Consider the following 13724-nt stretch of genomic DNA (forward strand, 5'->3'; position numbering starts at 1 on the left):
GTGTTTATTTTTTCCCAAAGGTGCTGACTATATTGGCAACATGAAAGATTTTTATATTATGGGAGAAGTAAATTCCTAAAGACATATAGAACAATGGATTTTACAGATTAAAGAGAGAGAAACATATATAAGCAAAATGGAAGGCTATGTTGGGGGGCCATGGAAGATCTAAAAGGATTGTGTAAAATAGCCTTGGAGAAGCCTCCAGCCACTTTTGCAGAAGCCTGCTGTGTCCCATAACAAAAGGTGGAGGAAAGCCTTTGGAATTCCGCTGTTGAATGGGTGCTGTGGTAAACTTTCTGGCTTGCTTTTTAAATTTAAAATCTATTTTGGATGTTGCCCTAAAGGGGGGTGGGGGGTGGGGGGGAGGTGTAGTTGGGAGTCAAGTTAATTAGGAATTTTAGGATTTGTTATAGTATTTAGTATCTGTAATGTTATGTATGTGCTTAAAATCTTTTGTTAATAAATGTTTTAATTTAGTTTTTAAAATGTCTAAAGGTGTTAGTGGACTCAATACTTCTGGGGCAGAATTTTCTCCCCGTCGGGGGGGTTGTGCAGGGGCGGGCGTGGGCGGGTGGGCAGCCGATCAGCGCCCCCAATCAGCTGGGCGCCAATCAAGACCCGCCCAGCGTGACGCACGCCCGGAAGCGCAGGGCACCCCCTGTGCAGGCGGGGAGGGTAGTTGCCTGAGTTGGGAGTGCGCTCTTTCTCACATGTGCGTGAAAAAGTGCAGAAATCTCCCTGAGGCACAGAGGTGCCTCAGGGAGATTAGTTTTAAGTTTAAACAGTTTAATAAAGTATTGAAATTTTTTTTTATGACATGTCCCCTCATGTGAAACTGTCACATGAGCTGGGACATATACATTAATTTTAATAAAATTTTTTCTGAAAATTTTAAATCCTTCATGAAACCTCATCCTGCCCATGGATGAGGTTCCATGAAAAATGCGAAGGCCGCCTGGGCTCTTCACCTGCCCGCTAACCTTAAGGTTGGACGGGTAGCTCAGCTGATTGCGTTAATTGCTTTTTAACAGGCCTTTGACAGTTCGGTGGACGTGCAGCCAAATCGGCTGCGCGTCTGCTGAACTGAAAACCTAAATGATGCGCGGTGACGTTGGGACGCACGCCTGACGTCACCCCCCGTCGTTTTACACCTCAGCGAGCGGACCCCACCCCTGCTCGCCGAGCCGAAGATTCCGCCCCTGAATTCAGTGCACAAATCTCCTGGGAATAAATACAAATTGCAAAACCATCATGATAGCATGGCCAAGTTTCCCTTCTGGATTTGGTCCACCTGGCACATGTCACCTGCCATGTCATAACAGGATCATCAGTGTACATTTAGATTTCAATTGTCTTCGATTCCAACCTAGTGTGTCAACGATATAGTGTCTAGGTCATGTTTGGTTAATAATAACCATGTATAATTTCTCCAGTTTTATACCATTACTTGCCTTAAAAAAGGTGGCTGATGCTGGGATACCGTTCTATTGGTGCTGGCAACTTTCCACTTGCTTGGACAAATGGTCATTCTAGATATCTGTATTGCTGAGCGGCTTGACTGGGGGAGATCTAATGGGCTATATTTTAGAAAGCAATAAAAATATATTCATATAGAAAGCAAACTTGTATTAATATAATGCTTTTGATGACATCAGAATACTCCAAACCTTTCACAACCTATAAATTGCTCTTGGAGTCTAGTCAGTGTTATTTCTTAACAAAACCAGGTAACCAAATAGGTCACAACAAGACCCCAAGAACAACAATGAGAGAACTGACAAATTTGTCTGATTTTGATGGTATTGGCTAGGACACCAGGAGAATCTCTGCCCTTCTTCAAATATTCCAAGGGACCTTTTACATTCACCTGACCAGGCAGATGGGACTTTGGTTTTAACTCTTATTTAATGACTACACTTCTGACAGTGCAGCACTCCAGCAGCACTGCAATGAAGTGCCAACCTTGATTATGTGCTGAAGGCCTGAAGTGGGGCTTGAACTTGTGGGATGGTATTTTTTAAGTATCATCTGAAACAGCTGCAAAGTCAGTGGAATGACCACTTCTTTGGTGCCAGTGTGCAATTTGTGCCATTTCGAGCGACCAGCAAGTTGCGGGTATCAAACTGCTGCAGCTTGTTAGTTCTGAGAGGATGCTCATACTCCTTCTGGACCCACCAAAGAAAACATTAAAAGTTTCCTGAGCCGTTTTGTGAGCCGTTTCCAGTGGTCCCTTTAAGAACTTCTGATTAGACTGCCCAACAGCTGGCATAACTGTGCAGGACACGCACAGTTCCATTTGTACCTGAAAATTGCAATTGGGGTCTTGTTGTGGGGCTCCGACTTGCATATTTTAACAGTCTCATACCTATTTTAGGCAGACGAGTTCACAGAATCACAGAATTATTATGGTGTAGAAGGAGGCCATTCAGCCCATCATGTCTGCACCAGTTCTCTGAGCATTTTAACTTAGTTAGTGCCAATCTCCTGCCTTTTCCCTGTAACTCTGCACATTGTTTCTATTTAAATAATCATCCAATGCCCTCTTGAAGACCTCAGTTGAATCTGCCTCCACCACACTTCCAAGGCTGTGCATTCCAAACCCTAACTACTCACTGTGTGAAAACATTTTTTTCTCACCTTGCGTTTGCTTCTTTTGCAAAACACTTTAAAATTGTGCCCTTTAGTTCTCAATCCATTTATGAGCGGGAACAGTTTCTCCCTATCTACTCTATCCAGACCCCTCATGATTTTGAAAACTTCTTTCAAGGAGAAGGCCATAAAGGACCTTCTCCTCTCCAAGGAAAATAGTCCCAACTTCTCCAATCTTTCTTCTTAACTGAAGTGTCTCATCCCTGGAACCATTCTCGTAAATCTCTTCTGCACTCTCTCCAAGGCATTCACATCCTTCCTATAGTGTGGCATCCAGAACTGTACACAAGAGTCCAGCTGAGATCTAACCAGTGTCTTATATAAGTTCATCATAACCTCCCTGTTGTACTCTATGTCACTATTAATGAAGCCTAGAATACTGTAGGCTTTAGAAACAGCTCTCTCTACCTGTCCTGCCACCTTTAATGATTTATGTACATATACACCCAGGTCTCTCTGCTCCTGCACACCCTTCAGAATAGTATCCTTTATTTTATACTGTCTCTCCATGTTCTTTGTACCAAAGTATATCACCTCACACTTCTCGGCATTGAACTTCATCTACCACCTATCTGCCCTGTCCACCAAATGTCAATTTCCTTTTGAAGTCCTACACTGTCCTCCTTTCAGTTTATAATTCTCCCAAGTTTTGTGTCGTCTGCAAACTTTGAAATTGTCCCCTGCACTCCAAGATCTAGGTCATTTATATATATCAGGAAAAGTAAGGGTCCCAATACCGATCCTTGGGGAACTCCACTACAAACCTTCTTCCAGCCTGAAAAATACCCATTAACCATTATTCTCTGTTTCCTATCCCTCAGTCAATTTTGTATCCATGTTGCTATTGTCCCTTTTATTCCATGACCTGTAACTTTCCTCACAAGTCTGTTGTGTGGCACTGTATCAACCACCTTTTGGAAATCCATATACACCACATCAACAGCCGTGCCCTCATCAACAATCTCTGTTACCTCTTCAAAAAACTTCAGAAAATGAGTTGCTCACTCATTTAGAGGTCTGCCTGAAAATTGAATTAAATGGGGGCCCCCACCACCCCGATTTTCAATTTTTGCCCACCCATTTTTCAGACAAGAAACAAAGGACCAACAACTGAAAATGACTGACTTAAAGGCAAGATGGCTATAATGGAAGCAGATGTTAACAATATAACGTTGACCCATTTGTAGTTACATAATATATAGTATTATGTGTAACTGATAGATTACCATTGTATAATTTGGAAGGTAATTTATATTTTTAATCACAGGAACAGATCAAGTGACTTGCCAAGAAGCACAATTTCGACCCCAGGACCTGGCAATGCTCATTTTACTTTGCCCTCTAAAAATGCTCTAAAGCACATCATAGATGCAGACCCAGTGATTCAAGTAAAAGTGAGTAGTGAAATTTTCTTCCTAGTATGACACACTGAGCAATCATTAGTTATATTAAGTATAACTCAGAAGCCAAACAAAAACTAGACACAAGTTGATTTAAGGACCCAAATTATAATTGTAGAACCCATTGGTTGACTCCATTGTGGTTTTAGGAAGACAGTTGAGAAGTGATTAGTCAAGGCCTTGGCAAGTATTAGCAGAAAATGGGTTCTGCTGACTGATATTAAAAGTTGGTCCTCAAAACCTTCAATTCAAGACTGTATAGACAGAAATAATTAAGTGATACAATGGGAAAAGAGCACATTTGGTTTTGAAACTTTAATTAATTAAGTTACTGAGATGATTGCATCTTGTTTTTATAGGTTTTAATTCTTGCAAGTGAAATCGATTCTGTATAAATGATATGTAGCTTAACATGCTGGAGGTCTTGTGGCACAGTAGGTAGAGTCTGTGCCTCTGAGCCAGAAGCTCCGAGTTTGAGGCCCATTCCAGGGCTAGATGACCAAGGGGAGTGTGTTCATTATGTGGCCAAACAGGTTGACTATCAATCTGCAAACCCTTCCAACATACACAAATGGCAGGCGGTAAGAGCAGATGTTTCTGGTCAGCCATGTGATGGAAAGAAATTGGACCCTCTACCATCACTACCCATAGCTCCAAGCTACAACATGCATGTAAAAGTGTATGTTGCCACAGTGATTTGGAGTCTTTTGTTGGGGTGACAGTTGGTTGGATGGCTGATGTGGATCAGATGAGTTCCAACAGCACGGGGTTCAATCCCCATTCCGGCTGGGGTGGATTTAGGATCTACCTCCTTGCCCTACCTGTGATGGAGATCACGGCGCAGTGGGTCAGACCTGCCTTAGGGCAGAGAACCCGAGAAGAAGCTTAGCATGAGTATAGTGCACAAGAAAACTGGTGAATTCAGGCTTGAGAACCAGGAAGTACATACACTGAAAACATTTTCATTGGTGCTCTGGTTAAATTCCATGCAAGGTTTATGCCTTGCATATCATCCAGAATCATGTGGGTCACCTTCACTGTCCCAACACATTCATACTATATTGCTTCAGGGTCTATTGTGGAGCTGTGCGGTCGAGAGCTTTGGCTGAATCCGCTTGGCGGAACACAAAATCTATACCAAATGGTCAATGTTATGGATGGTAAATTTTCCAAGGAGATTCAGGCAGATTCACAGTTAATTTCTTCAAGCCCAGAGGGTTTCTGACACACAGACAATCCACAATCTTCTCGAATCACTTGAGAGATGTGGAAAGTGGAACTGTTTCATTGTTTATTGATTTTTTAATCACTTCTGTCTGTTTTTCAGATGATATGTTTTGAATTCAATCCATTTGCATCGTTTGGAGAAAAGCCTATCCTGGGGCATGTAGGTGGTTTGTCTCTGCTGTTCTCCAATAACACTGAAGTAGCAGTCTACAATTTATCAGAGAATATAGAGGTAATCCCTGTTATTGTTCAGGCTGTTTTTCTTCAATGAGCCAGCTCTCCTTTGTTATTGACAGGTACTTGTGGCAGGACCTGCAGATATGGTTGGTGGCATAATGTTGGGTGTTGTAAATCTCCATCTGATGCTGATCTTCACGAAATGCCTTCTGTGCCATATCAGCCATGAAATATTGTGTTGTACCACCTAATTAATTCTAACTTGACTTGCTGATAGCCCCGGATCTTCCCTTAGATGCCCTCTTTTCCCTGAGTTGCAGTGAGAGTTTGTAGTTGACTCTTAAAACACTCAGTTTTGAGGGGATATAGAGATAAGCAATAAATGCTGCCTTAGAAGCATCACCCGTGTTGTGAGACAAAAGAAAATGCATTTTGAGAGCCCCTTTTTATGTGGCAGTTGCTTGGTTTGGAGCTGGTTTGGAAATAATGAACCGCATGGATTAGCCCTACACCTATTTTTGTTCTTGGTATGTGTAGAATGTTTGGACTTGGATACAGTGAGCACAGTATCAAAATTGGCTGGCAGTGCAGAAGGAGAAGATTTGTCAAACAGCTGGAAGGACTGTAAATGGCTTCAGAAGCACTTGATGGGTTAATGAAATGGGTAGACAGCAGCATAGGTAATTTAATGCAGAGATCTGTGAGCTATTAAATTTTTAAGAGAAAACCAAGAAATATGGGTATAACAGAAATAAACTGAAGAGTGTGGATGAAATGGAGAGACCTAGGGATGCAACTGCATCATTCCTAGAAAGGATGACCATCAGTGGATAAAGCCATGAAAAGCCTGATAGTTTTTGGGGTTTTATAAGTAGGGGTATAGAGTCCAAAAGGAAAGAGACAATGTTAATTTGTACAATACAACGGTAAACTCACATGTAGAATACTGTGTGTAGCTTTGGGGATCCCATTATTGTAAGGACATTAAAGACATGGACAGCATGGTGTGAGTTTATCAGAACAATACCAGGAATGAAAGCTTGTAATTATGAGGAGAATCTTGAGATACTGAAACTATTTTCCTTGGAAAGAAAAGGTTAAGGGATGATTTAATGGACATTTTCAAAATTATGAGGCGTTTTGATAGAATTTGGGTTAGATTTAATGGAACTAAAATGGGGATAATACTTCAAGCCCCAATTTTTAAAAGTAGTCAGCCCTTAAAATCTCATGAATTATGATAAATCATTCTGATTGTCAATTTTTCTTTTTAGGTTATGCTTTTCAGGGATAATGTAAGCAAAATGTTCATGAAAGAATACAGGTCATCTGGAAATCGCTTGACCATGGAACTCAATGTCACTTCAAATGAGGATACTGTGGTAATTCATATAAATTCAGAAGAGACTTGCTCCCTACAGCTGTTCCTTGGCTTCCAATACATACCCAGTGAGACAATGTTTCAGCTTCACACAGTGCTTCCTATTCTAAGTACCAATGGAGGTAAATTGACTTTCTTGCTATCCTGTCCACTCTTGTTATGACAAAACCTGAGATTTTTCACTCCTGGGAATTTGCCTCCTAGCAAACTTAGCTATAGGTTTCTATGACACCTCATCATTTGTTAAATGATCATTTATCACAAAATCACAGAATTTTTACAGCACAAAAGGAGGCCATAAATGTATTTCCAAATCCACGATTGCTACCATCTAGAAGGACAAGGGCAGCAGACACTGCCACCTGGAAGTTCCCTTCCAGGCCACTCACCATCCTGACTTGGAAATATATTGCCATTCCTTCACTGTCGCTGGTCCAAAATCCTGGAACTCCCTCCCTAACAGCACTGTGGGTGTGTCTACACAACATGGACTGCAGTGGTTCAAGAAGGCAGTTCATCACCGCCTCCTCAAGGGCAATTAGGGATGGGCAATAAATACCAGCCTAACCAGTGCTGCCTACATCCCGTAAATGAATAAAAAAAAACAAAGTTCTGTACAAATTTTAGTTTGGATTTGCATAGGGACTCCAGAATGGTTAAAACAGAACAGGAGCAACGCTTATTGTCCAGGACAATGAGACATCATTGGAGTCTAGTGTCATTTTGGCACAAATAATGAAAAGAGCTCCTGATGATGCCTTTCTGATATTTGAATATTGTTTCAATAATTCCACGTATATATGGATGGGTATGTTGAACATCACCTGTTGGTTCTGGCAGGAAATCACAGATGTGTAACCATTATAGAGATATCTAGCTAATTTACAATCCTCATCTTCCATTGCTATCTTCCATGATCATCTTCTACAGTGTCACTGGGACATCAACGGGGGGAAGGTAGGAAATCCCATATTTTTACAGCAAGGTCTGGACACGACTAAAATAACTTGCAAGTTAGGAATTTCCAGATATGACAAGATATAGTTCAATGAGATCCCTAAATATTACATCAAACAATGATTTAGATGGCGTGTGTTTAGCAAAAAAAATGATAATGCCCAGGGTGACCTATTTACAAGATATTTAAGATCTGCCTTTTAACCCTAATTGACACTTCAGCCATTGACCATATTCAATTGTAAATGTAAAAATGGTAATTTTTGAGGGCTTGGACAAAGACCTGTTTTGCTGCTTGGAATAATTACTGCTCTTAAAGAATAGAAACAATATCCTGCATGTTAGAGATAGTGATCTGAATGTATTTTACAAAGTTATGAACAGTTTGGAGTCAAATATGCTGACGCTGGGGGCTAGATTTTATCAGCCCTCTAGGACGGGGTGGGAAGCAGGAAGGGGTGTTCGTTAAATGGTGAGAGAACTGCCCATTATCTTCCCACTACCATGGCATTTTATCAGCAATGGGGAAGGTGGAAGTCACCCCTCCTGCCCAGAGGCCAATTGAGATACTTGAATAGCCAATTAAGGGCCTCTGCCCATTGCCACTGGCATTTTACCAGTGGCTGGTGGGCCCTTTGATGTGTGAGGAGATGGCCGAGTGAACCCTGGCGGCCTCCCTGTAAGCTTAGAAGTGGTGTCCTCCTAATAGCATACTCTATGGCCCACAGAAGGGCCCCCCAGTGGCAATGGCTGCCCCTTTGGCAACTACTTCCTGCCCTCACCAAACCCCACCCTCCCCACTCCCTCTTGCTAGCTGATTGAGAGCAGCCGCCCATCCTTTCAGGGGACGGGTGCCCTGATGGCAACTACTTAGTTGCCAGATGGCCGAAAAATGCGGTCAGGGGTCTCGCAAGTTGCCAAGGCAGGGATCTTGGGCTCCCACCGCACCAATTTTATTTTGGCCTGGGTAATGCTCTTGTGACTTCTATTTTTGCCTTCTTTTCCTATGGTGTATGTAACAAATTTCTTGTTATTTCATTAGATCATGTATGTACCTGGATTCTGACTCCTAGAATGCTAAAACATGGAGAGGGAGCTTACTATGTGATGATCACACCATCAAAAACCTCACAGACAGAGGTTATAAGTTACAATGTCAGTGCCTTTACAACACAATGTTTGTTCTGGACAGGGTATAAATGGTCATCCAATCAATGTCATGTAAGTTTTTTTTTGAATGATTTACCTATAATATCTCCTAACAATAAGAGCCTCTCCATAAGTGTGCATAAATTGTTAGTGTGATTATAGCAGGTTGCAGGAAAGCATGCAGGAAAGCATGCAGGAATTTTGCAGGGAGATTTCCCAAAGTGTGCATGTATCATGTTCAATCCTCGATCACAGAGTTGATATCACACAGTGGGAGTGGGAGAAGTTCTGGCGAATTGAAACCATTAATATTTGAATTGCAAAGACTGATAATTGTATCTCTGGCCTGAATTGATTATTTTTTTGAGCATCAAAAGTAGAGCATAAGACCATAAGATGTAGGAGCAGAAGTAGGCCATTCAGCCCATCGAGTCTGCATTCAATGAAATCATGGTTGGTCTGATAATCTTCAACTCCACTTTCCTGCCTTTTCCCCATAACCTTCAATTCCCTGACTGATTAAAAATCTGTCTATCTCCACCTTGAATATACTTAATGACCCAGCCTCTACAGCCCTCTGTGGTAAAGCATTCTATACATTAACTACCCTCTGAGAGAAGAAATTCCTCCTCATCTCTATTTTAAATGGGCGCCCCCTTACTCTGAGATTATGCTCTCTGGTCCTAGACTCTACCATAAGGGAAACACCCTCTCAGCATCTACCCAGTCAAGCCCCTAAGAGCCTTACATGTTTCAATAAGGTTGCCTTTTATTTTTCTAAACTCCAATGAGTACAGGCCCAACCTACTCAACCTCTCCTCATAAGAAACCCTCCATACCAGGAATCAACCTATTGAACCTTCTTTGAACTGCCTCCAATGCCAGTATATCTTTCCTTAGTTAAGGAGACAGTATTCTAGGTGTGGTCTAACTAGTGCCTTGTATAATTTTAGCAAGACTTCCCTATTTGTATACTCCATTCCCTTTGAAATAAAGGCCAACATTCCATTTGCCTTCCCTATTACCTGTTGAATTTGTATGTTAGCTTTTTGGGATTCATGCACAAGGACTCCCAAATCCCTCTGTGCTGCAGCCTTCTGCAGTCTATCTCCATTTAAATAATACTCTGCTTCTCTATTCTTCCTGCCAAAGTGCATAACCTCACATTTTCCCACATTATATTCCATCTGCCACATTTTGCCCACAGACTTAACCTATCCATATCCCTCTGTAGACTCCTTGTGTCATCCTCACTACTTGCCTTCCCACCTATTTTTGGATCATCCGCAAATTTGGCAATAGTACATTCACTTCCCTCATTTAAGCCATTAATGTATATTGTAAATAATTGAGGCTCCAGCACTGATCCCTGTGGCACTCTGCTAGTTACAGGTTGCCACCCTGAAAATGCCCTCCTTATCCCAACTTTCTGCCTTCTATTAATTAGCTAATCCTCTATCCATGCAAATATACTGCCCCCAACACCATGGGCTCCTATCTTATTAAGTAGCCTTATGTGCGGTACCTTATTGAATGCCTTTTGGAAATCCAAATATATTACATCTACTGTTTCCCCTTTATCTATCCTGCTAGTTACCTCATCAAAGACTTCTAATAAATTTGTCAGGCATGATTTCCCCTTCATGAAGCCATGCTGACTCTGCTTGATTAGATTATTGTAATTCTAAATGCTCTGCTATTACATCCTTTATAATAGGCTCTAACATTTTCTCAATGACAGGTGTTAAGATAACTGGCCTGTAGTTACCTGTTTTTTGTCTCCCTCCCTTTTTGAATAATGGTGTTACATTAGCAGTTTTTCAATCATCTGGGACTTTTCCAGAATCTAAGGACTCTTGGAGGATTACTACCAGTGCATCCACTATCTCTGTAGCTACTTCCTTTAATATCGTAGGATGCAACCCATCATCTCCAGGGAACCTATGGGCCTTTAGCCCCATTAGTTTCCCTAGTATTTTTTCTCTAGTGATAGTTATTGTATTTATTTCCTCCCCCTCTTTTGCTTCTTGATTATTTAGTATTGGAATGCTATTAGTGTCTTCTGTTGTGAAGACTGAAGCAAATTTTATTCAACTCCTCAACCATTTCCTGGTTCCTCATTATTATTTCCCCAGCCTCATTCTGTAAGGGGCCTATGTTCAATTTGGTCTCTCTCTTCATTTTTATATATTTAAAGAAGTTCTTACTGTCTGTTTTTATATTACTTGCTAGTTTACCCTCAAAGTTTATTTTCTCCCTTTTTTTTTGGTCATCTTGTTGATTTTAAAAACTTTCCCAATCCTCTGGCTTACCACTAATCTTTGCCATATTGTATGTCTTTTCTTTTAATTAGATGCTATCCTTAACTTCCTTGGTTAACCATGGCTGGTTTATCCCCTTCCTTGAATCCTTCTTTCTCACTGGGATATATCTTTGTTGTGAGTCATGAACTATTTTCTTAAATGTCTGCCATTGTTCATCAACCATTTTTTCTGCTAAAATCCTACCCCAGTCCACTCCAGCAACTTTGCCCTCATTCCTTTGTATTTGCCCCTATTTAAGTTTAGCACCATTGTTTCCACCCCCAGTTTCCTACTCTCAAACTGAATGCTAAATTCTACCATATTATGGTCACTGTTTCCTAGGGCATCTTTTACTCTGAGATCATTTATTAAACCTGCCTCATTACACATTACCAAATCCAAAATACCCTTATCCCTGGTTGGATCCACAACATATTGTTCTAGGAAACTGTCCTGAATACACTATATGAATTCTTGCTCGTGGCTACCTCTGCCAATTTGATTTTCCTAATCTATATGAAGATTAAAGTCACCCATGATTAATGTACTGCCTTTTTTACATGCCCTCATTATCTCCTAATTTATCCTTTGTCCAACAGTATAGCTACTGTTTGGGGGCCTATAGACTACTCCCAGTGTCTTCTTCCCCTTGTTATTTCTTACCTCCACCTATATGGATTCTACATCTTCTGATCCAAGATCCTTTATTGCTACTGTACTTATTCTATCTCGTACTAACAAAGCTACCCCACCACCTTTTCCTTCCTGCCTGCCCTTTCAAAAAGTCACATACCCCTGAATATTTAGTTCCCAGCTTTGATCTCCTTGTAACCATGTCTCCATAATGGCTATAAGATCATATCCATTAACCTCTATTTGTGCCGTTAATTCATTTATTTTGTTCCGAATACTAAGTGCATTTAAGTAAAGGGCCATTAATTTTGCCTTTTTACCATTTTTTCCCTCGTTGACCCTATTTGTTTCTGTTTTTTTATGTTTGTACACTCTGTCCCTTCCTGTCACACCCTGGGATATCATTACCTAAATAGCTGCTCTGCAAGCGTGCCATATCCTTTTGCTTTGTAAACCTACGTATCCCCTTTCCAGAACCCTCCCCCCTTCTATTTAGTTTAAAGCCCTCTCTACAGCCCTAGTTATTCAGTTCGCCTGGCCTCAGTATGGTTCAAGTGAAGCCTGTCCCACCGGAACAGCTCCCTTCTACCCAGTACTGATGCCAGTGCCCCGTGACCTGAAACTCACACCCCCCACACCAATCTTTGAGCCACGCATTTAACCCCTTGCCTTTATTTACAAGCTTGCCCTTGGCTCAGGTAGCAATCCTGAGATTATTACCTTGGAGGTTCTGCTTTCTAATTTAGCTCCGAACTATTCAAATTCTTTCAGCAGAATCTCCTTTCTAGTCCTATCAATGCCATTGGTACCAACATGGGCGACGACAACTGGGTCCCTCCCCTCCCACTCCAAGTTCCTCTCCAGCCCTGAAGAGATGTCCTTAACCCTGGCACTGGGCAGGCAACACAGCCTTCGGGACTCACGCTCACAGCTGTAGAGAACAGTATCTATCTTCCTAATTATACTGTCCCCTACAATGTCTACATTCCTATTTCCTCCCCCCACTTGAATGGCTCCCTGTACCACAGTGCCGTGGTCAGTTCACTCATCCTCCCTGTTGTCCCCACTCTCTTCCACACAGCATGCAAGACCCTCATAACTGTTCGGTAGTTGCAGGGGCCGAGGGTCCTCGAACACTACTTCCTGGGCCCCCATACCTGTTTCACCTGCAGCCACACCCTCCTGTCCCTGATCACAGACCAAATTTGAATGACCTAATCTGAGGGGTGTGACCGCCTCCTGGAGCAAAGTGTCCAGGTAACGTTCCCCTTTCCTGATGTGGCGCAATGTCTGCAGTTTGGACTCCAGCTCCTCAACTCGGATCCGAAGTTCCTCAAGCTGCAAACACTTGGTCCACTTGTATCACCTTGGTGTCCAGCAGCTCCCACATGCTGCAGCAGCAACACATCACCCACCCTGCCACCGCTATCGTATTTTATTCAAATTATTAACTAATTACTCTAGTATCCCCACTCTTTATACTTTATTTTAATTATTTTTCATACACGGCCGTATCAATCTTATACTTAACAAGCTATCTATAAGAAAAGAGAAAAAAAGACTAGAGACCTAAACACGAACTAAAGACCTTAGTTTTACTTTAAATACTAGAAATACTCACCAATCCTACTCACCAATCTGTTGTTCTCCATGCTATTTTCCTTCTCGCGCTCTTTGATGGTATCTCACTCTCCTCGCACTCTCTCACTGTTAAAGGCCACACTCCTCTCACTCTCTCACAGTTAAAGGTCACACTCTCCTCTCACTCTCTCACAGTTAAAGGCCACACTCCTCTCACTCTCTCACAGTTAAAGGTCACACTCTCCTCTCACTCTCTCACAGTTA

General features: G+C 41.7%; 1 protein-coding gene across 1 annotated transcript in view; it reads left to right on the plus strand.

Moving 5' to 3' along the window:
• Nucleotides 1–4942: 4942 nt before the first annotated feature.
• LOC144681427 (polycystin-1-like protein 2) overlaps nucleotides 4943–13724 on the plus strand; it is a 56481-nt gene continuing 47699 nt past the window's right edge. Inside the window, exons 1-4 of the mRNA XM_078543018.1 lie at nucleotides 4943–4993; nucleotides 5380–5511; nucleotides 6731–6959; nucleotides 8837–9015. Coding sequence (XP_078399144.1) covers nucleotides 4943–4993; nucleotides 5380–5511; nucleotides 6731–6959; nucleotides 8837–9015 — 591 coding nt within the window. The remainder of the gene's footprint in view (nucleotides 4994–5379; nucleotides 5512–6730; nucleotides 6960–8836; nucleotides 9016–13724) is intronic.

The sequence above is a fragment of the Cetorhinus maximus genome, chromosome 6, assembly GCF_964194155.1.
Source record: "Cetorhinus maximus chromosome 6, sCetMax3.hap1.1, whole genome shotgun sequence".
NCBI classification, from domain to species: domain Eukaryota; kingdom Metazoa; phylum Chordata; class Chondrichthyes; order Lamniformes; family Cetorhinidae; genus Cetorhinus; species Cetorhinus maximus.